At 36.1% G+C, this 27983-nt stretch overlaps 1 protein-coding gene across 1 annotated transcript in view; it reads right to left on the bottom strand.

The window, feature by feature from the left end:
* GABRA1 (gamma-aminobutyric acid type A receptor subunit alpha1) overlaps nt 1–27983 on the bottom strand; it is a 55427-nt gene that overhangs the window by 13241 nt on the left and 14203 nt on the right. Inside the window, exons 4-7 of the mRNA XM_026510917.4 lie at nt 22194–22261; nt 14678–14898; nt 12326–12408; nt 4928–5071 (exon numbers count right to left, since the gene is read on the bottom strand). Coding sequence (XP_026366702.1) covers nt 4928–5071; nt 12326–12408; nt 14678–14898; nt 22194–22261 — 516 coding nt within the window. The remainder of the gene's footprint in view (nt 1–4927; nt 5072–12325; nt 12409–14677; nt 14899–22193; nt 22262–27983) is intronic.

The raw sequence follows: 27983 nt of genomic DNA, 5'->3' as shown, positions 1-27983 counted from the left end.
TAGATGTGACAATATTTCTGATACATTACCATACAAAATTAAGGAGAAAGAAAGAAAAGAAGCTGGGATATAATTCTATAAAGCAGCTTCGAGGGTTTGGTTAGCAAATGGCTTCCATTTGCCTGAAGAGTAAATACTTTGCTTAACTTCAGTTTCCTCATTTGTTCGATTAAAATGATAATGCTTTACTTAACTACTTCCTAGCATACTGGGAGGATAAAATGAAATGATAGATATGAAAGTCATTTAAAAAAATTGAGTCACATGCAGATTGACAGTGTGAAGACAGAAACGATAGAAATGTATTCTCTCCAGCTCTAGAAAGCAACCATTCACATCAACAAAGTTGTAGTAAACATTAGGTCCTTATAAACCTGTCACTTTCCTTACAAGTATTCTAAACTTTGTGCTTTCTAAGCTATGTGTTCCCTAAGTTTCTATGTTACTTTTTTAATAGGAATGAGGAATCAAAAATATCACTGAGGGAAGAATTGGTATTTTAATATCTGAATCAAAGAGTTCTAGAATAGAAATAAGAAAAAAAAAATGGTTAGAGTTCTAAGCCACTTAGCCCTTCTGGACCAGTCTCTTCATCTTAAATATGAATAGGTTGACCAGATGACTATAGAAGTCTTTTTGTCCTGCCCCCAGCCCCTAGTTTTTACAGTTTATGGCTACAGTTATTTCTCTGGAGATCATGTTCTAGGCTTCATAAATGGGGGCCCTGAGGCTCCTTGGATGAATGTTGATCACTGCTGTTGCCCCCTGGTCAGGGAAAATGGTTGCTTTCCTCATTCATTTTGACCCTGCAGGGTCATACTTAAATCAACTCATCTAGAGAAGACTATCTTTAAGAAAGAGGATCTCACGATTTCTCTTGGTCATTTGTTCTAAAGATAAAAGATAGTCATTCATAAAGAAGAAACATTCTTATTCAGCAAAGCTAACCTAAATTTCCTTTGATCAAATCTGTCTATTGACTTAGGTAAATATTAAGGTTTTACAGCCATCACCATGTACTTTAAAAAGGCATTGCATATTATTATATTCTTACTGTTTTCTGGCCATGAAATTATCATTATGCCTGGTCACTAATTTCATTATTATATTTCTCTGTATAAGTCATATTTTCATGCACTTTAATCACTGTTGTAATTTTTGCATGGGCTCTCCTTAAAGAATTACTTAGGAAACATAATGTGGTGTAGTAGAATGAGGGGGCCGTATCTGGGGTCCAGTTCCAAACTGCCTTCTCTGAAACTTCAAGCAGAAATGACTTCTTTATGCTATGTAACTCCCTTGCACTAACTCTATCATCATTATTAATAGTAATAACTAATATTTATTACATAATTTTTACATGTCAGATGCTCTAAGTAGGTTACATGCATTTTTCTTATTTCAATCTCACAGTAACTCATGAAGTAGATCCATTTATCATCTTCAAATTGTACAAGAGAAAGATGAATAGAGAAATGTCTTGCCAAAGGTCAGACAGTTAATAAGTAGTAAAACCAGCATTTAAACCTTCACAGTATAATTCCACAGTCCACACTCTTAAATCCATGCTGCACCACATTATTGCATTTCACACATGTCTATGTTGCCTGTTACTAGTCATGTGGTTGAGAGCACTCTGCAGCTAGACTACCCCCAGGTTCAAATCTCAGCTCTGCCACTGCCTAGCTGTGTGACCTAGGAAAAAGAGTTAAATCTCTCTGGCTTCAATTCTGTCCCATCTGTAAAATGGATATAATAACATTAATACCTATATCCTGGGATTGCTGTATTAGAACAATGCCAAGTGCATGTTAGCTACTTATATCAATCAACTATGCGCTTCTTGAAGACAGGATTTACGTGTCCTTCATCTATCTTTCCCAGGCCCAATTACATTGTCAAACACAGGAAGTGATCAAATGGTTGAAGGAATTAGCGAACAAATGAGTGAATAACATAGAATTATATTGGATTTGAGAGCTGACTGGAGTCATCCTTCTATGTGCCTGTAAAGGTTTTTCTCTGCCAGGTGAGTAGGTGTACTTCAAATGAAATCTCCAACTTAATGTCTTCCCCCAAATCTTACGGCAGACCCCGTGAAAGATATCAGGCCTCTAATGGGTTTGCACTGAATTAAAAAATGCAAGCATTGGACTGAGTCTCATATTCCCCCTCCTATGTCACTGAAGGGATCTAGAGGTATCTGACTTGGAAGAGATCACGGGTAGTACGTATGAATGTGTTTTCACATGTGAGTTGGCTCAGGCAAGTAGGAAAACCCCTTCTAAGAGGTGATCTGAATTGCTTCTCTCACCACAGAGAATTCTAAGGTAGAGGAAGATGGTCTTTACCTCATCATGCTCCACGTGGTGCTCTTTCTTGCTATGATTCCCAGTCTTCTGGCAGGAACAGGGAGCTAAAGCACTCAATGTCATTTATCTTAATGTTTTTAGGCCTTCACAAGGATATGTGAAATAGGGGACTGAAGACCTTAAAGATCTTTGTTTTTTCCCACAGAAATCTATCAGGATGGATTTTGGATCAGCTAAAGTAGACCCAGAGGAAGTATTGCTCAGTCTTTTATTGTGAGGTTGAAAATGTACACCAAACTGAGCTCCTACATCTGAGAATTTGCTCACTATTTTCCTCACCTCCCTTGCCCCTCCACCAATATCCATTATGGGAATGACAAGAAAAAGCTCTTATTTGTACAGGTAAATTGCTGCTTTAGTGCAGAATGAGTACTTTTAACAGACCCAATGTATGAGGTCCAGCCAGTTTGGTGATGGTGGGTTGGGCCACTGCTTCTCATCCCCTAGGTCCATTTATGCCTGTGTATCATTTCTGAATAACTTGAATGTATGTAGCCTAAATCCTGATGAAGCCAGAGATGACTCCAAGTTCATCAGAATGAGCCATTCACTTTGCAAACATGGAAATTAGTCACAAAGAGGGATGCAGTGACATGTCAAGGTCACTAGCACTAGAATTAGAGCAGAGGTACTCCTTTCTCTGAGTAATCCTCCTGGCTTGTATATACTTCTACTATTGAATGCATGCCACTGGGTTTGAGTTCATTGATTTCACATCCCTCAGCCTTCATTCTAATGATAATGGAGAATTTCTTGAAGGAAAGTTCTGTTTATTATTTTCAGTGTTCTGGGCCTAAAACGGTGATTATTTGGTTGCCAACAAATACAGCTTAACAACATGAAAGTCAACTGCAGCAATTCCTCCTTGATTATCCTAGGCTGGATACATTTATTGTTTTACTCATTAATTCACAATATTTATTTAGTGCCTCTTCTGTTTCAGCTACTATAGTAAATAATAGGGATACAGAAGACAGATATGGTCCCTGCCCTCACAAAAATGTTAATCACAGCATTTACCACCCATTTTGATAATTATAGTTTTATGTGTTTGTCTTCCCTTAGGCTTCCGATTCCATGACAGCAAGCTCTCCCCCTTGTCTGTCACTGACTCTCCAGTGCCTACCACAATATCCAACTTATAACAGCATTTGATTTTTAAAAAAGTGAACACTGCTCATTTTCTTATGTTTTCCCACATAACTTATGAGGGAGAGAAATTTTCAGTATCTTCCATGTTCTGGGATCTTCAGGACTATAGCAACAAAGACTACATACCATTTTGAGCACTTACCATATGTAATGTTCTGCTTAGTGTTCTATATTATCTCATCTTTAATGAAAAAGTATAAAATCCCCACTTTTTAGAAGAGACTAGAGTTTCTAGTTGGATAAATGACTTTCCCAAAGTCACAAGATTTCTATGTGGCAAGACCAGGACTTGAGTGCGTATCTTTCTCACTACAAAGCCTAAAACCTTTCCACTATGCCACACTCGTTTTTAATGTGGGCAAAACTGAGGAACAATCTTCTCCATTTTTCAAAACAAGAAACATAAATATTTGGGCTTCCAGAGTAGCCATGGTTGGGACAAAATAAGAAAAAGGCAGATCCCATTAAGCAGGGATTTTCCAATAACCAGAATAAGATATACAGACCTATTACTTGAACTTCTTAGAATTATCAGGGTCCTAAGATAAAGTCTGAAATCTAAGGAATGAATTTTTCTGACAAAAATACCACTTCTGCCCTTATTTACTACCAAATTGTATTTTTCTTAGAAATTACCAAAGTGAATGAACTAATTTAAAATTTTAAAGACAGCTATAAAAACTGCTGGTTCTTGTTAAAAAAATAATCTAAAACTATTGGGATTGAGGGAAGGTTAAAATCCATATTTTTATAATTTTCCAGACCAACGATCACATTACATATAGTCACAAAATGGATATTTGCATAATTAAACTCTTATTTCTTGAAACAACTTCAAAAGTTTAAAGTTTTGGGTCCAGCTGCTTAATAGTATCTGATCTAGTTCTTTTGGTATCTTATGTATAATGATCACTGCTACAAAGTCACCAAGATTCATTGAATCATTATAATAAATCAGGCCTAGATGATATTAATAGCTAACATTTATTGAGAGTTTTTTTTTATGTGCCAGAAACTATCATAAGTACTCTTCATGGATTTCATTCATGCCTTCCAACAACCCTGTGAGGTGGCCACAATCAACAGGCAAGGTGGAAGAGTAAGAATTTAATACATACATTCTTCCCCAAAAGTTCACATTTCTAAATACTCTGCTACCCTGATCACATAGAACTAGTGCCTTATTTTGCAAACAAAGAAACAGAGGTCAAAAGACATTAAATGAGGAATCCAAAGACACAAATCTATAGAGTTTACACTAGTTCCTAGCTTAATTGGTCTCAGGTTACTGAAATTTTCTCTCTCTCTACTTGTGTTATTGAAGAACTTACCGAATTCTCACATTCTCACAAAAACTGCTTATATTTCTTCTGACATATCTGGAATAATCAACTGGCACTTACCTGTACTAGACTGAACAATTCCAGAGTCTACTGTTTGCCCAAGAAGATCATACTGGTTTAGGCGTGACCCATCTTCTGCTACAACCACTGAGCGTGCTGGCTCTCTGGTCCACTCATAAACAACTTCTGCTCTGGTATAGGCATCTGAAGGGGAAGGAAGGAAAATGGTCTATATGTCATGCTACTTCAATTCTCCTCACTAGCTGGTGAGTCCTATCAATTTCATATTTTCAATTGCATGGTACTAGAGGGCAGGCCAGGAAAGGAGAGCCCATATCCCTTAGTTTAGGAAAACTAAAACACATTTCCCTGATTTGTTCAGTCATCTGTTCACTCTTACAACAAATGGTTATTAAGCATCTACAAAAGAAAAAGTAACTTGCTGAAAAAATCCATACCAACCAAGTTTCCCTGATGATGTGGAACACGCACTGCAGTAATGGGGACAAAACCAGACAAGCTAATAAACCTATTTCGAGCAGCGTTAAATGCAAAAAAGCCATACACAATAGGTTAAGGGCGTAGAGAATGAAGGACATGGGCCTATTCTAGGTAAAGGATGCACAGAGGGTCCTTGAGGAAATGACAGTTATATGCATGACAGAAATGAGAGTAGAGTATGTCTTGGGGCAGAGTTTGCGGGGTAGGTGAACAAAGGTTTATTTCATCCAGGCCAGGTAAAAGCTTGATATGTTTGAGGAAGAACAGGAATACCAATGTGACTAAAGCTGAGTGCATGAGAGATGAAATAATGTTAGAAGCAGGAGCCTGGGTCCAGATTATGTCGGGCCAGGGGAAGGTCATGATAAATATGAAATGTAACACTGGAAATTCTACCAAGCATCCCTTTTTAAAAGAAGTCTGGCTTTACTTCCTTTTAAATTAATTCTCCTTTTAATGGGTGTTTACTCTCATGACGATGGTGTTGATGAGTTACACCATTTGGCTCATTACACTTCTCCATCGTTTTCATTTGCCGTGTCACTTTTAACCTAGCCTATCCTTTCACATGAGAGGCGAGGTCATAATCCTGATCCCTAATTCAGGAAGGCTGGGGGAAGAGGTGTATAGAATGAGTGAGAAGGAGAAGAAGAAGGGATTCCATCGCTTTTCTGGTTTCCAGTCACAGAACACCCACTACACATGGGGTGGAATGATAGTATATACTTTCCTCTGTGTAGATGTAGAGTGATATTAAAAATCAAAGGAATAGCACATTAGCAAAAGCAGAGAGTTTCCAGGGTGTTTAAGAGGCAGATATAATAGGGGGCGCCTGGGTGGCACAGCGGTTAGGCGTCTGCCTTTGGCTCAGGGCGTGATCCCGGCGTTGTGGGATCGAGCCCTACATCAGGCTCTTCCGCTGTGAGCTTGCTTCTTCCTCTCCCACTCCCCCTGCTTGTGTTCCCTCTCTCGCTGGCTGTCTCTATCTCTGTCGAATGAATAAATAAAATCTTTTTTTTTTTTTTTTTTAAAAAGAGGCAGATATGATAGCAAAAGCTAGTTTTACTGTGAAAGCTTTACGTCTTGGCCAACTTCGACATTAGCACAGCAGGCAAAAGGTCCAGGGTCCACAATACTTCTAGGTGGCCAAACCATGTTTTCTTTTAAAATCAGAAAAAAGTGAATATAACCCCACTTGGATTATATTAATCTTTATACCAACGTAGTCATAAAATACAAAAGTTACAAATATAAAATTATAAATTAAACTATAGTTTTAATATATTTTTTGAGGAATTGTTCCCAAATGCAAGTGCCTAGAGCCCGTAAAAGTCGTAACACCCTGCTTCGCCCAATGCCCACCCTAAGGTAACCAAATTTGAGTGTTTTGTTCAAATCCGTATTTCTCCAAGCTACCATATTATGAGATGTGAAGTGATGGTGGCATTTTTACACACATGTGAAGTAAGAAAGATGAGAGCCATGCCCCTCATTCTCTGAACCAAAGCTGCTTCTTGTCTCTGGGATGAGTTTTGCAGAAAAGTGTAGTCAGTATTCTCCTGATTTTACGTGGGTGTCTGGTTTGCTCCAGCATCATTTCTGGACCAATTTACAATCAGGTATTTTTTTAATCAAATTTTTTCAGAAATTTGAGAGAATATACTAGGAGTTAATTAGTGGTCATTGCTTCTTTCATAAACGTGTAAGATTGATAAACGAGTGGTTTTGGAATTTATTCTCACTGATTTTTCTTTTTTAATTGTGGCTGTCCTCATTGACTTCTGTATATATGTACTTACTTACAGCTGTATTAAGGTAAAACTGACAAATAAAATTATAAGATATTTAAAGTGTACAACATGAATATTTGCTATACATATACATTCTGAAATAATTCCTACCGTTGATTTAACACATCTCATTAACTTAAAATTTTGAATCGTTTCAGCATTGCATTTGTTAAGGAGGAGGACTGCATATGTTAGCATCTAAAACATAATTTATTTTTAAAAATCCCTCAAAGAACTGTAGAGCACTAGCTGAGAAGAACCAGAGTGCTTACAATTTGTAGGTATGTATATTCAGCAAAATATTTTTCGGATCATGATAAATTTTTCTTTTTTTAATGGAAGAGTCTTACCTAAGAAAACATCTCACGTTTATGGTAACACAGAATCATTGACTGTTAACATGGAAGGACTTTAGAGGTCATATAGTCTGTCTCATTTTACAGATGATAAACTCAAGCACAGAAACACAGAATGGCTTATTTGAGGGCTTAAATATTTAAATAGCTATTTAGTGGGAAAACTGAGGTAAGAGCATAGAATGACATTCATTCTACCCTACTGCTATTAATAAGGATTTCCTAGGCAAAAACTGCATATTATATGCTCAAAATCCAAGCAAGGATACTTGGTGGTCAAGTAATTAGGGATGAAACCAATTCTAGACCCTGTGTCATTTCATAACAAATAAAAAGAAAAACAAAACTCTTTCTACCGTATTGCACTATCATTAGCAACAGTGCCTGGACTCTACCTTTTTGCACCTCATGACATGTTGCCAATGGGTTGCTAATATAGTTTTAGAGGAAAAAATTCGTTACCATCCACTTTTCACTTCATATAATCCAATGTCTCACACTTGCAATCTCTTAGAAACGCCAATGCGTATAAATCTACAATAAACGCAGCATTACTGTGCAAGTGGAGATGACATATTGTTTATGTCTCTCAATGGAAATCTCCCCAAATGCAGAGGGGATCCACATGGTGATACAGGTGATGGGGATTAAGGAGTATACTTGTCGTGACGAGCACCAGGTGTTTTATGGAAGTGTGGATCAACTACATTGTACACCTGAAAATAATAAATGTTACATTGTATGCTAACTGGAATTTATTTTTTTAAAGATTTTATTTATTCATCTGAGAGACAGCAAGAGCTCGAGCATGAGCAGGGGGAGGGGCAGAAGGAAAGGGAAAAGCAGACTCCCCATTGAGCAGGGAACATGATGTGGGGCTTGATCCCAGGCCCCCGGGATCATGACTTGAGCTGAAGGCAGACGCTCTTAACCAGCTGAGCCACCCGGGTGCCTCAACTAACTAAATGGAATTTAAATAAAAACTTAAAAAAAAAAATAAAGTTGGTGTTTTAAGATGTAGAAGACAGGTATACCTTAGGCATCACAACAGGTGATATACCTTACTTCTTCATTTCGGTATCTAGAAAGTAGGGCCTATGACTACTTCTTTCATTTGAAACTATTCAGCATAAAGAAGATAAGGTTAAAAAGAGTCTTCAGCTACTTAAGTCAAAATGTTAAGCTCAGATTTCAAATACATCAGCAGAATACCTCAGAAAAAATTTAAAAAGAAGACAATAAGCTTTGGTTGGGCTTATGAAAGAACTCTGTGGTACCACAACACTGGGAGCATAGACTTGGTATCGGAAGAGCATCTGCTAATACACATTATCACTTCACTTTTACGGGCTTTTGTCTTTCCACTTGTATGAAGCATGTGCACTAAATAATTTCCAAAGTTATTTATTATTCAGAATTCATTTAAATTTCTATTTATCCCTCTCTCCTTATTTACAAGGCATTGTGCTTGATTATCAGTCAGGAAACCATCATTTATCAAGCCCATACTAGATCTAGCACTTGCCTAGATCTTATCAGAATATCATCTGAATCTCTTTTTTTGAAATCAAAGCCTTATTTGTATTTTCCTCAATAAGCAGTTAAAAGATGTCAGCTAAATCATGCACATTATCTGCTGGTTATCTGGCCTTATGAAGAGGGCTCTATCCCCAATAAGCAAAAAGTGTGATGGAACACTGACAATCAAGGTCTAATGGAAAGTGGTAAGGAGAACATCTGCTTTTCTGAGGTTAGTTCTTATCAACATATGGATGACTTTGCTTCATAAACATTTATTACATAGTGTTCTACTAAATTATCACAAAGTCCTCTAGCTTATCTCTTGCTTATTTTCTTCTGTGAGATTTTGGCAAGATGTTTGCTTCAAAAACTGGGTCAATCAATTTTTAGCCCACTTTTGCCTCAGTTTCTTCCTTTCAGAAGTGTGCTAATTAGGCCAGGTCAGAGAACAAACTATGCAATAAATCAATCACCACTGCTTCTTCTCAAGCCAATGGCAGGCGATGGTAATTAGTCATGGCGCTCTCCCACTGAGCTCAGATGCTTACTTTTCAATGTCAAGTCTTCTCTGTTTAATTTCCCACAGGTCTTAAATCCTTTTCTGAAGCTATCTTATCTGAGACTTAAATGTTAAAGGGGAATTAAAAATCTGATTATTGTAATTTTTATCTATTCAATAAATATTTACTGAGTGTCTACATTATATTAGGTCCTGTGCTAGGAAATGCTGAACAAAATAAGTTGTGCTCTCATGGGAGTTTACAGTCTCCAGACAATAAAAATGTCAACCAATAAATAAAACAAATAATCATTGCTGTAATATGTCTAAATTAAACATGTATTATAATCAAGAAGATGGGTGGGGGTGTATGTCAATTTAGATAAGGTCATTAGGGAAGGCCCCAGAAGATGACATTTTTGCTGAGAAGTGAAAAATAAGCCAGTTACATGAATAACCAAGGGAAGAGTAACCCAAGTAGAGAAAAGAGCAAGTATAAAGGCTCTGAGGTAGAAAGCAGATTTTTATTTAACTTTAGTTTTGTTACATGACACACTATTTGTTTTCTACTCTCTATCCATTTCCTCCTTCCTAAAATACTTCCTGTTTTCTTCGGGCCGACAATGTGCTTAGTTAAGAATATTTCTCCCCAACCTCATTTGCAGTCAGCATTGGCAATGAGACACATCTTTGATTAATGAGATGTGACTAAATGCCTGCTAGGATTTTAGGGAAAGCTTTTATCTCTTTGATACAGGCACTGGTTCTTTCTTCTTTGTCCACTATTCTTTATTTTGAAAGCAGATGCAATGACTGGAGTTGCAGCAGCCATTTTGTGATCAGGAAGGATATCTAAGGGCATCTTAAAACATCATCCTTGTTAAGATGCTGACTAACCAACAATCAACCAACAATCACTTATCATCATTCATCTCACAAAAATACAAACCCCTCTTCTTTTCAGCTAGCAATACTCACTGCTTGAAAGCATTCCTGACTAGTATACTAAATAAGTAATTTGTTGTCCAAAACAAGGTATTTCTGAAGGTAAAAGGGGGCACTATTAGTAGTTATATCAGGATATCAGACATAAATAAGTATTGCCCCAGGCAAACTATAATGCATGATCTTCCTAAGTATAAGATTATTTTGTGGATTAGAAGAACTGACACATACACAAATATTTAATATACTGCCTGGCATACAAGTAACACATAATACATAATATTGTTAAAACTGGAGGTAGTAATCCGGAGAAAACATAGTAGTCCCTAACATAGAATATACAATAAACTGGGAAAAGAGCGGGGAGGAGGGAGTTATCATCAAAGGCCTGTTTGGCTGACAATTTTTGAAGTAGTTTGTCCTTGGGTTTCAGTATAGAATTAGAGTTATAAATAAACTTGTCTCTCCATGACTAGTGCTGCTAGGAGCCTGAAGGCCCTTTGCTATTTTCTTTGCTTGCTGTCTTCCTACACCACCACTATTTTTTTTTTTCTATGAATCATATCTTCACCAAAATAGTTGCTTAGACTGTCTGTCTAGTGGGAACAGAAAGCTGGTTAGGTAGTCCAGGAGTTGACTCAGTCCTTGTAAGTAACTCTCCTGCAGGAAACCAGGAATACATTGTTCTCACTCCCTTTATATATGCATACTAGTCAAAAGCAGAAGGGTAGAGGAAGACCAGGGAACCTGACTCTGCTGGTCACTCTTCTCTTGGCTCCTCTGATGTGTGCCTGCATATTTTCAAATAGCAGAAACCCCGACAGTTATCATAAAGGTATCTAGGATACCTCCAAAAGCATTAATATACACAGGAATTTCATTGGATATCCAAACAGATCTAGAACTTTTCAAAAGACTATGATTAGTATAAATTCTCATCAGGCAATATTTTCTTAGGTGTAGACTTCATTATTAAGAAACAATTATCATGCACTGCTTCCACCTACCAATGTTTCCAACCGATAAACAACTTGCAATATTCTTAAGGTCAAACAAATGTCAGCAATGATACAAAATAAGCACAATGATCTCCATTTATTGGCAGGGAGGTATTATCTATGGGGTAAAAACATTTGTACTCCACTTGTTTTTCTATGAATACAGCTTTAACAAAAGTAGAATTTTTCCACTAATTAACTCCATTCTTTCTTACAATAATCTCTTCCTGAAATAACATTAAAACATGAAATAAAAGATTATTACTTATAGAAAGTATTTTTCAAAAAATTTATTTATTTATTTGACAGAGAGAAGGAGAGAGCACAAGGAGGGGAAAGTGGGGGAGGGGAAGGGGGCAAGGGGGAGAGGGAGAAATAGACTGAGCAGAAATCCTGATGCAGGCTTGATCCTAGGACTTGGAAGTCATGACCTGAGCTGAAGGCAGACGCTTAATGTTAACCGACGGAGCCATCCAGGCACCCCTAGAAAGTATTTGCAGCAAATCGCTAAACTTCATGCTTTTTATCTCTCCCCTAACAGACTTTACTAATTGGAGGTTTCTTGCTTAAAGACTTTGGTCTCTCAGGGGCCCCTGGGTGGCTCAGTCACTTAAGCATCCGACTCTTGATTTTGGCTCAGGTCATGATCTCAGAGTCGGGAGATCAAGCCCTGTATCAGGTTCTGCACTCAGCATGGAATCTGCTTGTCCCTCTCCCTCTGTTCCTCCCCTTGTGCATTCTCTCCTTCTCTCTCAAATAAATAAATGAATACATAAAATCTTTTAAAAAATTACAGACTTATGTCCCTCATAAGAATAAAGAAAAATTAAAATTAAAAATTTACTCACAGCTTCCAAATTTTAGTGGGCAGGCATGTGCATCCATAGGGAAATCCTCCAAATGCATTGGACACTCAGCTCTCACCGTCAGCCTTATCAATTAAGGAAAACAGAGGGTATAAACAAGAGCCCTATAGATTAGACACTTACCGATAAATATGACTAGGATGTTATTAACTATAGCAAATATATTAAGAAAAGCAAGAGAGGCAGGCACACACAGCAGCATGATACCAAGCTGTTAACCAAAGGATCGAAAAGGAATATTTACAACAATGACTGGATTCAATCCGTTTGTTTCTTTTGAGAAAACAGGTGATACCAGAATTTGTATGATGGGCAAGCATTTGTAATGTTTCCCAAGACAAGCATCATTACCTAATCCACCTAGACCCAGAAAATCTTTTGAGACTAAAACTAGATGTAAGCAAATAAATACTTGGATAAAGACTTGGCGGAGAAGAAGACATGGATAGCTAGGAAGAGAAGAGGATGTCTCCTCTCTTCAGGGCAGCTCTCCCCATCTCCTTCCTTAAAACAGCATCAAATGGCATAAAACAGCAAAGGAATAGGTGGTGAAGGAAAGTTTGTGGGTGATCTCATTATATTCCAACCATTTTGTTTTATACAAATTTACTTCCTAATGGAAGCCAGGACTCTGCTGGGCTTCTCTTTAGTTCTTATCTTCAGTTCTATTTACATTTGAAAAAGGGTAAAGAAAATAATTCACTGAAATATATTTGATTTTGCTTGGTGGAATTATGAGGGAATTTATACCAAATTCCTCACATGGTTTTTATAAAATATATTTACCCATATTATTAAGTAGCTCAAGAAATGTGGTAGGGATGGCTTTATAGCCAATAGACTCATTAAGTGATTACAATACTGATTAAAGCAAATATGGAGTCTGTAAATTAATGATCAAACTTGCACTTTAAAATCAAAATATTAAGGAAAGTGACGACATATTAGCAAAGGTGGTGCTAAGTTTAGGAGATGGCCAATAACAGGCTAGTTATTGACGAACACTGCACGCATCAGAAAGTATGAATCGGTCAACTTTTCAGTTGATGCAAATCCTGCCCCAGAAAATTGCCAGCTGGGAGGAATAAATACTGAACTTAGGCTCAAAAACAAGTGTAGGGTGTTTTATAAGGGGAGGATATTTCAAGGTTTCAATTATAAATAGATCCTACTGGGATGATCTGGAAAGGTCTCAACATGTCTGTCCACTGATCCTTTATTTTCTCTCTCTCTCTCTCTCTCTCTTTTTTTTTTAGAGATTTGTCATTCTTTAATTCAATTACATGTTTATTAGTTGAGTCCCACATCTAAAGTGGCTCTTGAAGCATTTTTTTTTTCTTTCTTTCTCATTTGGATATTTTTGTATAGAAAGGTAGAAATTCTGACAGCTTTCTTCAAAAGCAAAGTATCACTCTATTCCCACACTAAACAAAATCCACTAAGTATAGGATTTTGCCTCCATCACCTTTTTGTGCCAAAGGAAAACTTAGTCTGAATTACCAAGTACTGTCTTCTAACAAGTCACCTGGGTAGGAAATAACTGCTTCTCTTAAGAATGAGCTCTGGACAATTTTTAATTTCTTACAAATTAGGAATATTTTAACATTTTTTTCTTTGAAGGTATTCACAATGTTTTTTGATTCATGTTTCCTTCATTGAACCATAAGTGAAGATATCTAGCTGTCAGGTTTTCCAATAATCTCAAAATGGGAGAAATGTTTATAAAGCAGAAATAAATAAATAAATAAATAAATAAATAAATAAATATTTTCCTCATATATATATTCTACAATTTAAGCACAATTAAGCATATTTATATTCTGTCTAATTATATCATTATAAATTCATATACTTCTTGAAAATGTATCCTTCCATATGAATCTATGTTTTTTAAGATACTTGATCTGTTCTAATTTTTTTTGGATTTTTTCTCCACTTCTTTTAAGTAGAAACATTTTTGGATACATACCTTCAGACAGCTTCTAGAAATCTGATCTAGACCTTATTGGGATGCAGGAATATATGAAGTTAGTAGTAGGGGGAAGAAGTTCCTCATATTGAATTACAGCAGGTTGGAGAGATACTTGAGATACGTTACTTAATATACATTATAAACTCTCTCCCCCACTTTATCTAATCATTTTACTTAATGCTTTAATACTTGCATAAGACTTCAGTTGGTTTATTTTTCATAGAGGAATAATTATTAAGGTTGAAAAAGAGGGCAAACAGGAAACCAGATGCGCCACCATGACCCATCAGCTTCATGATCACATATAATGGAAGAGAAAGACATACAGAAAGAATCACAGATAGAAACCCAGTCATCCTTACCTCATGGTGTACAACAAGGTACCATCCTCTGTGATCCTCAGGAGTTTGTTTGGCATGGTCATGTTGTGTGCCACTGACTTCTTTCCATTGTGAAAAAAGGTATCCGGAGTCCAGATCTTACTGGCCATTAGGTTATTTAACCGGAGAACTGTCATGGGTCCTTTAAATTTTAATCTTTCATCCTTCCAGCTTTGACGGAAAAATACATCTATTGTATATTCCTAGGTAATTTTGGAAAATGGCAAAGAGTTCACTGAGCTGTTTTGCCATGCAAATAGCTTACACAGACAATGCATAATTTTTGCAACTTTAAAAGCAAAGTATGAGCTAGGTGACGTTTTCAGAAGTAAACTTGTGGTTGCCTGTACATATTGGTTTCAGGTGAATCATTTTTTAAAATATTTAATATCCCTGAACTATTTCTTGGTCAGAAAAATTCCATGATTATCTCCTCAGCTCTGTGAAAAGAAAATCATGCCCTATACCTTTACCACACCAGTGCTTGAAAAAACAGAATACAGTACACACATAAACAAACAAACAAACAAACAAACTCATGCTGGAGCTTACTATATACAGGAAAATGTTTAAATCAGATAATGACAGCTACAAAGATAGAGCATAGTATTTTTTTGGGGGGGGGGGCCCTTCCATAGTCTGAAAACCTCACAGTCAATTTCAAATCATCCATGGTTCTAATACTAGCATGACAATCCCATCTCTGTTATGGCTAAGTAAATTTTTTTTTAAACAGATTCTGTATATAGACTTACAATTTTCCACAACAAAGAAGATTATGCAAATAATCTGTTTCACTGTTAATTGGGATATTCGCCAAAAAAAAAAATGCAGAATATGCGGGTGTGTGTGTGTGTGTGTGTGTGTATCTGAGTATATGTGTGTATAAGACACATGAGAAATGTGTGAAGCTCATCATCATTCACAGCCAGGGAATCTATTTATTTGAATAAACACAGCATTCCTTATGGCAATACCCAGAGACAAACATCTGCTAATCTGAAAACAAGCAACGTGACTTACCAGCTCCTAAAACTGAAAAGGGTAATATCCATCTTCCTTGCAGTACTTGCTACACTGACACTAAATTTGGAACTTAATGGTTTGAAATAAAGATTACCACATTCTCCATTAATCTTAGCATGCTCCAAACTGGAAGGAAGACTAACTTGAGAACATCATGCTACATTTTCTTAATCCCCTAAACTCTGATGCATTAGAAGGCTTTTTTTTTTTTTTTTAATCTTATCATCTTTAGAACATGCAGAAAAAATAATGTCTGTGTCTAGGCATTTTGTGCATGAGTTTAACTACCTGTCTTTTTCTTAGGCTTTAAGTAAGACTGGGTAAAGATCGAATAAAGGTTTATCTTTCTGCCACAAGTTTGGTATAGCTGAGCCCTTGTGATCCAGTAACAATAATTATTATTGGATAGTTTACAGTATACCAGACATAGTGCTAAATGTCGATTGAGACAGAAGCAACTAGGAAGTGTAACATGATGCCAGTTTATGTTTATGAAAGGCAAGAGAAACTACCTTGTTTGTTGCTTAGGTTTTTCTGTGTCTGGAAGTGTGAGATGAAAAGGCACTGAGATACAAGACATACGAATTTACTCACCAGGAAACATTTGTTAAGCATCTTTAAATTTAGCAGAGGGAGAAACTGTTTAAACTTAGATGCTGTGCGGAAGACTCATGGAGTAGGATGGCATACAGTGGTATTTTCCATGAGGAGCGAGATGGGGAGGGAGACTATGGACTACATTGGGAAGTGATACAGAGTAGCAGTGCTTGCCAGGGAAGCAAATGGATGGATTTACCCTGAGCTGTGTATGTTCTCTTCTCCGGACAACAGTCTTATGAGATAGGGATATGATAATCAGAATATCCTATTACTCAGGAATCAGCCACATAAGCTCTATTTTCTGTCCAACTGAACTACTTCAGCCTGTCAAACAGTAGAGGGAACAGTCACTTGTAAATCAAGATGCCCAACTGACCATATTCCTATGAATCGAAAATTTTTATTTTGTTCATTTGTTTGCTTGCTCCAAGATTTTGAAAATGAAATAAATGTTAAATATTTTAAAAACCTTAAAATATATGATCAAATCTTTCATAAGATACATCCCAAAGTCAATGATTCCAAAAATTATGTCAAAACTTGCCAAATTCCTCATGTTCACGTATTTGTCATGTTTACAACCAGGTTTACTTACCTGTGCTAATGGCAGACATTGAAATCCCCAAATTCATTTACGATATTCTCCCTTCAAATATGATACTGGCCACACAAGCATGCATACACCCCCTGCACAAGTAACTGGATAAGCTTTCGTTTCCATGTTCCCTTCAGCTAGAAGTGGAAATGAAAACTGAAATAAAAACACTTGATAATGATCAGATCCTGTCTAACATTCCCCCTTCTGATCAGAAGGGGGAATGCAACATGAGAGACTATGGACTATGAGAAACAAACTGAGGACTTCAGAGGGGAGGGGGGTGGGGGAATGGGTAGGCCGGTGATGGGTAGTAAGGAGGGCACGTATTGCATGGTGCACTGGGTGTTATACACAACTAATGAATCATCGAGCCTTACATCGGAAACCGGGGATGTACTGTATGGTGACTAACATAATATAATAAAAAATCATTAAAAAAAAAAAAAAAAAAAGATCCTGTCTAACAAAGAGTGTAAATATTTTGTCTCCCATTTTCTGAGAACTGCCCCTGTAACACTGGTAGCAGCAGGAGGCTCTCAGCATGACCTCACCCTTGGGTTCATAGTTCACTAGACCAGGATGGGCCAGAACTCCTTCTTCAGGAAGCTGGAATAAGAGGGAGGAGAGCAGAGCCACAGTGTAATGGTTATGGATATAAGTTCTAATCCCGTTAACTGGAGTTGAATCGTCTGTCTGCCAAACGTATGACTTTAGGTCATTTTCTTACCTTTCTAAAAAACTCCAGTTTCCAATCTATAAAGTGGGGATCATGTAGTACTGATTTCACTTGCCTATTGTGAGAAGTGAGTTAATGATGCAAGTGAGCAGCTTGTGAGAATGTCTGAAACACAGGAGGTTCTCAGAAACATTCGAAGTTATTTGTCTCCCCATTTCTTTTCTTTCTTTCTTTCTTTTTTTTATCAACACAAATTTATATTACATTTCGATGTAGCTGGGAATGAGAAAAGTGCTCTTTGTTTGGACCGGTAGCAGGACAGGAAACCTCAGGAAGGTGAGGTGGTCATAACCAAGCAAAGTAACATCAGAAGGCAAAGGAAAAGACTCTACAGAAGACTGTATGAACAAGTAGGAAGCTCGGGCAAAGACACTGTTCAAGGTTCAGTATTCCAGCCCCCATCATTCATGTGAAAAGTCTCTCCATGTTACCCTGTTCAATAGAGGAGGTCGCTGGAGAATGTGGGTCTTACTCTGAAGACTGGGACAAAACATCCGTTATGTCCCTAAATAAATATTGTATTGAAGTGTTCCCACTTGCACCATCTATTACCATCTGTGTGTGCTTTGACTTCATACATTTTAAGCACCATGGAAAACAGGGCTCTGTGATTGTGCTGCCTGGATATTTCTGTCAGAACCTAGTGCCCTGGGAATGTGCTGTTTGATTGCCAATTAATGGTTTTTAAAATAAAGTTAAGGAGTTGTCCTAATTTTGTTTTCTATTCCAGATGAAGTCAGATGCCTTGGGAGCTGTGGAACCTCTAGGGGCCCATAGCCTGAGTTCAAGTTGCTACCTAGCTAGGTCACTTTCCTCCTCTGGAAAATGCAGATAATAATAATGCCTAGGTAAAATCATGGTATGAGTACTAGAAGAAATATGATCTATAAACCCATTAGCATGGTGCCTGACATATTATAAGCATTCAATACTGTTGAATTCTGTTACTATAGTTAGCCTTATTAGGTATTTTATTAGTTCTCACTTTAAAAACTAGAAAACCTTTCTTGTCTTGAAAAATACCTTTGTCATTGACCTTCTAATTTTGATAGACTCTAAATCATACTGCTCTTTATGTGTAATTCACACATAATGTGGTTTAAATGAGTAATCTGAAACGAATTGGCCAGGTATAATTTCCACTAGCCACTTAGCATATCAGTTGTAGACCTGGCTAATTTCAATATTCAAACATTATCTCATTCAAACATTATCTCATTCAATTCAATTCAAACATTATCTCATTCAGGAATTTTAGGCAACAGGGAGTATAACTGGCTTAGACACTCTCTTTCTTCTTCCTATCTGATATTTGACCAAAGGTCATTTATGAGAAGTAATTCACGATAATCATAGGGTTAATGGTGTATCAAAAATCCTAACATATACCTTTAGTCCAAGACAAAAAAAAAAAAAATCAATGTTTCCTTAAATGACAATCTAAACCAATAACTCAAAGGTATGCCAAATATTTTCAAAAGAAAACATGCCTTTATTTGAGCACTGTCCCATAACAACTCCTACTGAGCATTTAGCTTTTGTAAGGCATTATGAAAGACGCCAGTGATAGAGAATATTCATTTTTAAATATTATGATGATAATGATAATAATGATAATGAGGAAGAGGAATAATATCATTATCAGTGCGTGATGTTTGTAATGTTTCATCCCCTCTCGATGTTTCCGTTTATGAGAAGAGAGCTTCACCAGTGCAAAATTTCTAAGTGCTCTCCATTCCCTCAGACTCCTCTATTTAGGGAGGGGAAGAAGGAAGGATAATTTCATTTGATGGGTAAATTTGGAAGGAGAAATCAATCTTGCCTATCTCAGCCTCTTCCTGCTGCACTATCCACATGGCTCACAAATTCTGATGTTTCTCCATGCTAGAAGTTTTATACGGACAGTCTCTGTCCTAACAGAGGGAGACCCCAGTCTTGCCAGGTGACTGGGTGGGTTAATCTGACTGATTCTTGTGTTTACTCTCTGGAAACTCACTTGCCTACAGATATAAACCACCTTCTGCAGGACCATAATTATTAGTAATAAAGATGATATTCTCACTTTCCAAATCCCATATGCTATTATCTTATTTCTCAAAAGGTTCAGAACTCAGGAAAGAGGGTATTATTTATTGAGTCCCGTAAGATTTTATGTTTTTAAAGACAATATAGACTCCTAAACCTATCACTAAATAAGGAGTAATTGAACACTTACTGTAAGCCAGCAATGTGCTGGTACTGTGAGAGATGTGAAACAAATGTGTCTTTACATTTTTTGGCATTACTTTAGGAAAATAAGACATTTATATAAGAGAAATAACTTTACAAAGCAGTGTTATAAATGAGGCCAAAGTTAAGTTGTTATTTTACAGTCAATAAATGTGACTAGAATATAGAAAGGGAAACTTAGTCTGTTATCAGATTAATTAAAAAAAAGGTTCTCATTACGCTTTTGGGTCTTGATTTGGGCCTTTGTGGAAATGTAGGATTTAGATGGGTAGGAAATAGAGGGAATTTTCCACAAAGGGTACACACCATGGTAAGCAGTTCAGAGGCAAAAATAGGAATAACCATTATTTATTGAGCATTATCTATAAACACTTTATTTATATAGCTCATTTAAAATTCCTAACTATCTTACAAGGAGAGGTAAGTATAATAATATACCTATTTTAGAAACTTTGAGGCTTACCCACTTGGTGTGATTTGCCCAAGGTCATACTATTGGTAGTGGTGAGATATGAATTCAGCCAGCCTGGATCCTAGACAAGTTCGGCTTACCCCCAAGTGGTATGGCCTCACAGAAAGTAGTACTTAAGCAAACTACATAGTCAATATTAGGAGCAAGTGAGGACGAATGGCAACGACATCCATGGACTCCATGGAATACAGGCAGAGGAGTTTAAATTTGACCTCTAACCTGACTGGGATCTCTTAAATGTTCTTAATTAGGAAAGTAGCATGAGAGAATAGTGCTGTAAGATGGAGTTCCAACATGGGAGAATCACAAGAGGTCCCGAGAGTGATCAGTTTAGCAAAAAATAGTGTATAACACAATATTTCAAGAAAGTGGTCTACAGACCAACCACTGTAATACGTTGCAAAGGAATAAATCCATAATTATGGCTAATTCTTATATCTCTATTTCTTGCAGAGTGATAATGGCTGACATTCATAGCGTGCTTCCTATATGCTAAGAACTTTTAAATGCTTTTCGTGTATGAATTCTTTTAATACTTGTGATAACCCCATGAGCTATTATCATCACTCCCATCCTACACATGAAGAAACTGAGGCAAAGAGTTATTAAGGAACTTCCCCAACAATACACCCTTATAAATGCAGAAACAGGGATTATAAACACAGGCAGCATTCTGGTTCAGAATCTGTATTCTTACCTACTACTCTCTTATGCTCTGCTGACTCTAATTTGCATAGTCGGTACATAACCTATGCTAAGATCTAAAATATCTAATTATCCTGAGCCAGCATTTCCCAGTGTTTGACTCACAGAGTACTAGCTCTACAGAATGTCAACAGGTATTGCATAGAAGGGTTTGGACAAATATGAGTGGAAAACACTAGATTAAATGTAGTTATCAGGTTTCCTTATAGAGCTTTTACTCTGCCAAAGTGGGTACACTTGCGAATTTCCATACTTTGAGAAATGCTCGTCTAAAGTGACATTTTCTGTAACTTTTATTCTCAATCACTTGAACTATTATGAAGTCAGAGGACTTTTATGTAAAGATGGTGTCAACAAAAAGGCATTTCACAAATAATACTCAATAAATATATTTTTGAAATATTTCATAATGGTATATCTTCATGGCCTGTTTATATTTTTTTGATTATATAGGAGCTTGGCTATTATGAGTTCACAAATATTATATAATATCTTCAGCACTCTACTCTTTTACCAATTCCCATCAGATAGAAGAGAAATCCATGTTAACTTATTGGGTTGGGAAAAGAAAGAACAGGTATGTATTAATTTTATTTTCATTCTTGGTAATAATTTAATGAATTTCTTTTGCAGTGAACATTTCCCACCAGTGTGTTTTATTTTAACTATTTCTCTAATTCTGGTCAAGTATTCACTCAGCTTTTATACTCATGTCCCCTTTTAGCCAAGAATAATTCAGAAATCATGATGTTCATGGCTATTCTATAAGAGTGCTGTCTATCTAGAGACCTAGCATCCGTGAATCAACGTGCCCTCCTAAATAAAATGTAAGGCAGATCATACTATTTGGCTTACAAAACATAAACCAAGGCACAGCAATCATTTCAGGGATGGAAAAAAAGAAGACTGCAGTCATTGATACCATAAATAGGTTTGGTCTGGAAAGTAAGTGGGTATTTTCTATTATATAAATATTATATATTAGGATATATTACATATTATGCACACAGAAAGACACAAAGATATAGCCAACCTGTTTCAAGTTGCTCTCTAAATACTTGGTCTGTATTTTCCTTTCAAAAGTTAAATTTAGAAAATACACCAAGAAAACCAAAAATGCAGTGTCACTTACCATATCATGGTCTGAAACAGGTCCGAAACTGGTGACGAAGATGTCAGTCTTCACTTCAGTTACACGCTCTGATGAAGCAGGAAATTGGGACAGTGAATGTCTATCAACAGCCCTTATTAGATCTCACTACCACATACTCACACCCAAATGGGAAATTTATTGGCTTTGATTAGCTATTTCTAAAATTGGTCCACTGTGTAGTCCTGATAATTTACTGCTTACACATGAAATTTCACAGTTAATATTTTTCAATGGAGAATGGAGCCTAAATATGCCACTTTGGGAGGCAGACTTTATGGAGAAGTCAGCTGCTGCTTAGTGAATTCCTCAAGAATGGACACACTTTCCTAAGTGATACCAAGCCATTTCACACTGTAATAAAAAAAAAAAATCTGTTAGCATATGGGTGTCATTTAAGCTTAAATATTATTACAGAGCTCACCAGATCCTCCAGGTATTTAGGATACTCTTGGGAAGTATATAGTATACCGTAGCAAGCTTTATTAACTCCTTAAGGACTCAAGGGCATGTTTTGCAAATGATGCTTTCTGGCACTAAATCATAACTGAATTATCCAAATTACTCCCTGGGAAAAATCTGACAACCTATATAAATATTTTCAATTTTGAGGACAAGAAGAATATATTATGGCACAGAAAAAGTTTAATAGATCCCATTTCAAGTTCAATGTAATTTTATTTTATTAGTCTCTGAGGCATATATATCAACGAATAAAACATATTCATTGTAGTTTGGTGACAACTCAATACAGGCATTTTAAGGAAATTCAGTCACCCCCCCCCCAAAAAAAAGAAAGATAGAAAAATGTTGCTTTCATAAAAGGACACAATTTGTTGAGAGGTGAGAATGAAAAAGATGGCTTTGTAATTTTAAACTGTAGCTCTGAAAAATAATGGTCCAGTATCTTAAGCAATTCATTTATTTATCAGGACATTTGTATCTCTGAGGTAGGATATTAAAAAGGTGATCCATTATATGCAATAATGAATTGTTATGAAAATAAAGAATTTTATCTCTCAGCAATTCACTTGTAAACAGTTCATACTTTCAGTATAAATTTCTTTCAAGAAGGTCATGTTATATATTGTACATAATGTGTACCACAAATGAGATTATAATTTGGAGGTAGAGCTAATCCTTTCAATAACCAATACAATATTTTGGTTCATTTCCCTTCCTCCCCCTTTCTTTCTTTCCTTCTTTTTTTCCTTTGTTTTTTTCTTTTTTTGTTTTCTGTTTTTGTTTTTGCTTTTGCTAGCAATTTCATTGGCCCTTAATGCTTAAATGAGCCCCTTGACATAAGAATTATCTGAAATTTACCCTTTAAAAACTTGAAAATGGAGGACATAGTTTGAAACAAAGAAAACAGCTGTGTTTTTAGAACTCACTTCCTTCCAAAGTCAGCATTAACATTCTACAGCAACTGTATAGCTTGAAAGGAACAGCCGTCAGCAATGTCTTGGCTGGAGTAACCACTGGCCTCTTCTGGCTATCTCCATCCTTGCCCCTTCTGCAGTCATTTTCCCACTGCTTACATCTCTCTTTCTCTCCTGCACCCTCTTTCCATGGGTATTTTTTACTTGCCCAACTCTTTTTCTTAGTTTAAATGTTATTTCTTAAGACTCCATCTAGAGCTTACACTTTATTAGAATGCCAGGGCTGACTTTCAATTAAAACAATAATAAAAAGAAAATGCATGCTATCTATTCCCAAAAGCTAGAATTTATTTTATTAATTGAGCTCATTTTTGTCCTTTCTCTTTCAGGATTTTCCTTTCTAGTTCAAGCAAAGGAGCCTTTGATATGATAAAATATGCACTTATTGCCATGAAAAAAGTACAAAAAGAAAGACAGCAGATAATAGAGAACTGGGCATATTTTCATCCTAATTCCTGGTGTCCCAGGTATGATCCTTATTGGAAATAATTTTATTTCTTATTATTTACATAGATTTATTTCTTGCAATTAAAAACACCCTATATTACGTGATCAAAGAGAATTAATGTCTATATTTTCCTTCTACATAAATCTTGAAATAGTTGGATCCTCCTGTTATTTTTCTAACAATTAAAAACACCCTATATTACGTGATCAAAGAGAATTAATGTCTATATTTTCCTTCTACATAAATCTTGAAATAGTTGGATCCTCCTGTTATTTTTGGATCCTCTATTTATTTTTCTAAGTGGTTGACTCAACCTAATTTTGTTTCTAAGGTTGAGTTTTGATTCTCTGCAGATTATAAACTGTAAGACTTACGGTGAATATCTTACAGATCTGGGTAACATCTACAGAATTAAAATTATGGCCATTCTTTCATTTTTACTTCTGTGGCAAGGATCTACTATTAAATGCATGTTCATTTGGGAACTATGTATGAATCCCTGTCTGCATATTTGCAAGTGCTTGGCAGTATGGGACAGCTTTCCTGAACTCCTTTATCACCATTATCTATTTCTTGAGTGTGGGGAGGGCATAATTTCTGCAATTCAAGGTAACTCCCCAAGGTAGCTAGCTTAACAAAAATTGGCTTGGCAGATGTTTTAAGAGCAACCAATCTGCTTTATCTAGCATGATAAAGCGCTCTAAAGAAGTGAGATATCCACTTGCCAAATATATGGGCTATTTCCCCCTGCTGTTTTTAAATTGTTAGTAAATGATGATGCTATATAACTAACAAATTATAAAGACTAAAAAGCCTATTTATAAAGATTACTGTACCAATAAAATAGAATGTAAAACACGGTTAAGTTTATACACATTTACTGCCACACATAATTGTTAGTGTGCCATATAGAAAGATTAGGCATAAATGCAAAGCAGTTCACACAAATGGCTATAATCACACTTTAAAATTCTATTTCTTTAATCCTTTATCTATCCTTGCCCCTAAGTATATTTACCATACCAGTTCATCATCTTCAAGTGCTTCACCTTATTTTCTATGAGTTACCTCCCTCTGATATTTCCCAAAAGTCACCACTGTGATATTCCAAGGCACGTACCCTGACCGGGAGCCCTCACCTGAGTCCTTCAGATGGCCTTTGCACCATGCACTCTAATCATACAGCTATCCTTAAAGAGTTTCTGATTTTTGCTCTCTGCTCATCCTGTTTCTCCTCCAAACATATTCACAAACCCTAAGGTTACAGTAGCAAAATTTCCAAGTCCCCAAACTGAAGGTTGCCTGGTGGGGGTGGGGAGGGGTGCAGGAGACACAGCAGTGATCACTCAACTACCAAATGGAAGAGGTGGGTGATGGCACCAGAAGAGAAAGGAGGACTGTGCAATGAGATCCAGGAAACCATCTGGAACTTGGGATAAGATAATTAGAGGAAGGGAACAACACTTTCTGTATTTTTCCCTCCAATATATTTTCCTTGCCACATACCCAAACAGTTTTCTTTGATTTGTCATCAGCTGTTTGTGAGTGGCCAGTTTCCATTGCTGAAAAACTCTGCTTATTATGTATGCTTCTGGAAGACTCATCATGAAAATTAGCATGCCAATGTCTCTAAGAAATCATGTTTTAAATAAATGTGATCCACCTTGTTTACCCCCGTATTTCCCAAACTTATCTGAGAATGCTACCCTAAAATGTTACAAAAGCTTTACAGTAAACATAAGGCTTATGTAATTTATCATGTTGTTTACTTAAATTTTTTAAAAAATTTGATAGTATCTTTGAAAATTTAAAAAAAAAATTGAAAAAAAATTAACCTCCCCTAGAATACCATCATTCACATAAATCTACTGCTAATATCTTGATGTATTCCTTTCCTTCTTTTTTTTTTTAATTCCAATGATTATCCTCAAACCACATTCTCATTTAGTTGAGTACAATTTCAGTGACAAGAAATAGGTTCCTTGGACCAAAAGTCTGTCTTTCACTACAGCTCACTAGCAATTTCCTTAGTTATATGTGAAATCATTCTTCTTTAGACAGAATATTTATAATTCAGAGTGCAAAGGTTCAAGATAGAGGACTGTTATGAATATACTCTAGTCAAATTGTAAAAAGTGACATGGTTAACTTGCCTTTTCAGCAAAGAAATGATGATTTGAAATCAAGACCTCTTTAGATCCAGGACCAGGCTTAGATGGAAGATATGCTCATACGTATGTGCTTTGGCTGATACCTAATTGTTGAGGAACCTTCTTTTTCCCAGTTCTGGGAAAATTTAGGCATCTTTTCCCCCTCCTTTCCAACTTGAAATCCCAATAAATCCCCATGAAGGGGATATATATAATTTTAGAAAGTTATTTATTATTTCAGGAATTATTTATTACTTAAGGAGCATTAGAACATTAAAATCCAAATCGTGTGCTCTAATACTAGACTTTATTGACTCAGCACTGGACTCGAAAGTGTTACTAGAAATACCTAGAGAGTACTCAAGACCTTTCTATGGATCACATGAGGAAAAGTGAAGATACCTTCATGTTTCAAAATATTCTATTTAAGACCACACAACATGAGTCAGGAACTTCTAATGAAGTTCAGCTAGAGTGATTTTACAGTTATCCAAAGTTAAACACGAATGAACCCCTTATGTAACTAGGAAATTGTCTGAAAATGGAAATCAATTAAAATAACTCAGTTGGAGGAAATGTTCAAGAGCAGATTAATTAGCAAATAATTTTTAAAGTATTTTCTTCACAATAATCCTTCCCTGTCCATTATTAAAAAAAAAAACAGTCTTTAAAATTTGTATAAATTTAATACATGTTCAAGTGTCAGAGGGATAATCCTGGAATAGTGTAAAATGAGATTATAATGATGGTGATGATTATTATAGTGACTTGGGATATCTTAAAATAGTACATCAATGTTAAATTTTTTGACGATAAGTAAACCAATTAAAATCAGTCTTTAAAGAAGCATATCCTTCAAAGATATACTTTATATACATATATCTAAGTGCTTTATGTGCTTTATATATATGATTTATATATATTTGTTTTATATATACACACATATATGTACCTATATATACACGTATTATATTATACACTCTACAGCTGTTAGACTATAGTAAATCTGTTTTTACCAGAGATTTCTTACAATGTTGATATCCTGCTGATAAGTATTGAAATAACAGATGTTTTGAAGTGATAATTCAAAAAGATGATTAGTGCTTGAGGCAGAAATGAGAAAAGCAGTATAGTAAGTAGTAAGCACATTGGATTAAAAGTCAAAACACTCAGATTTTAACTCTGATTCTCCTGGAGAACAAGCTGTGTGATTTTAGGTACAATCCTTTCATCTCTCTGAGTCTGTTTTCTCGCCTTTTCAGTGAAGAAATAACACCTGCACAGTCGACTACATCACACTAGAGTAAGGGTGGAATAAGATTAGATGCCAAAAACACTTTGAGATGTATTCGTTAGGTATATTAATTTAACCAACAAATGTTTATCGAGCATTTTCTATGTGCCAGACGGGCACTGCTCTAAGTAATAGTAACGCATTGGTGAACAAAAGTGCAAATGTCCCTATTCTGTAGCACATGTTACAGTCTTGGGGAAAACTTATTTTAGATGGATTAGAAACATAGATAGGATAAATAAATAGATGACAGATTAGAAACACAGATTTGTAGATGATAGGAAGGTGATGGATATAATTACATATATAGTTATATACAAACACACAAATTATACTAATTCATTTCAGATCACTATAAATGCTCTGAATGAATGTCTTTTGAAGAGATAGCTTTGAACTGAGACCTCAATGATGAGAAAAATTCAGGGATGAGCAGAAAGG

This window comes from Ursus arctos, unplaced genomic scaffold, assembly GCF_023065955.2.
Source record: "Ursus arctos isolate Adak ecotype North America unplaced genomic scaffold, UrsArc2.0 scaffold_15, whole genome shotgun sequence".
Lineage (NCBI taxonomy): Eukaryota > Metazoa > Chordata > Mammalia > Carnivora > Ursidae > Ursus > Ursus arctos.
This window is presented reverse-complemented; position numbering and strand designations above follow the sequence as displayed.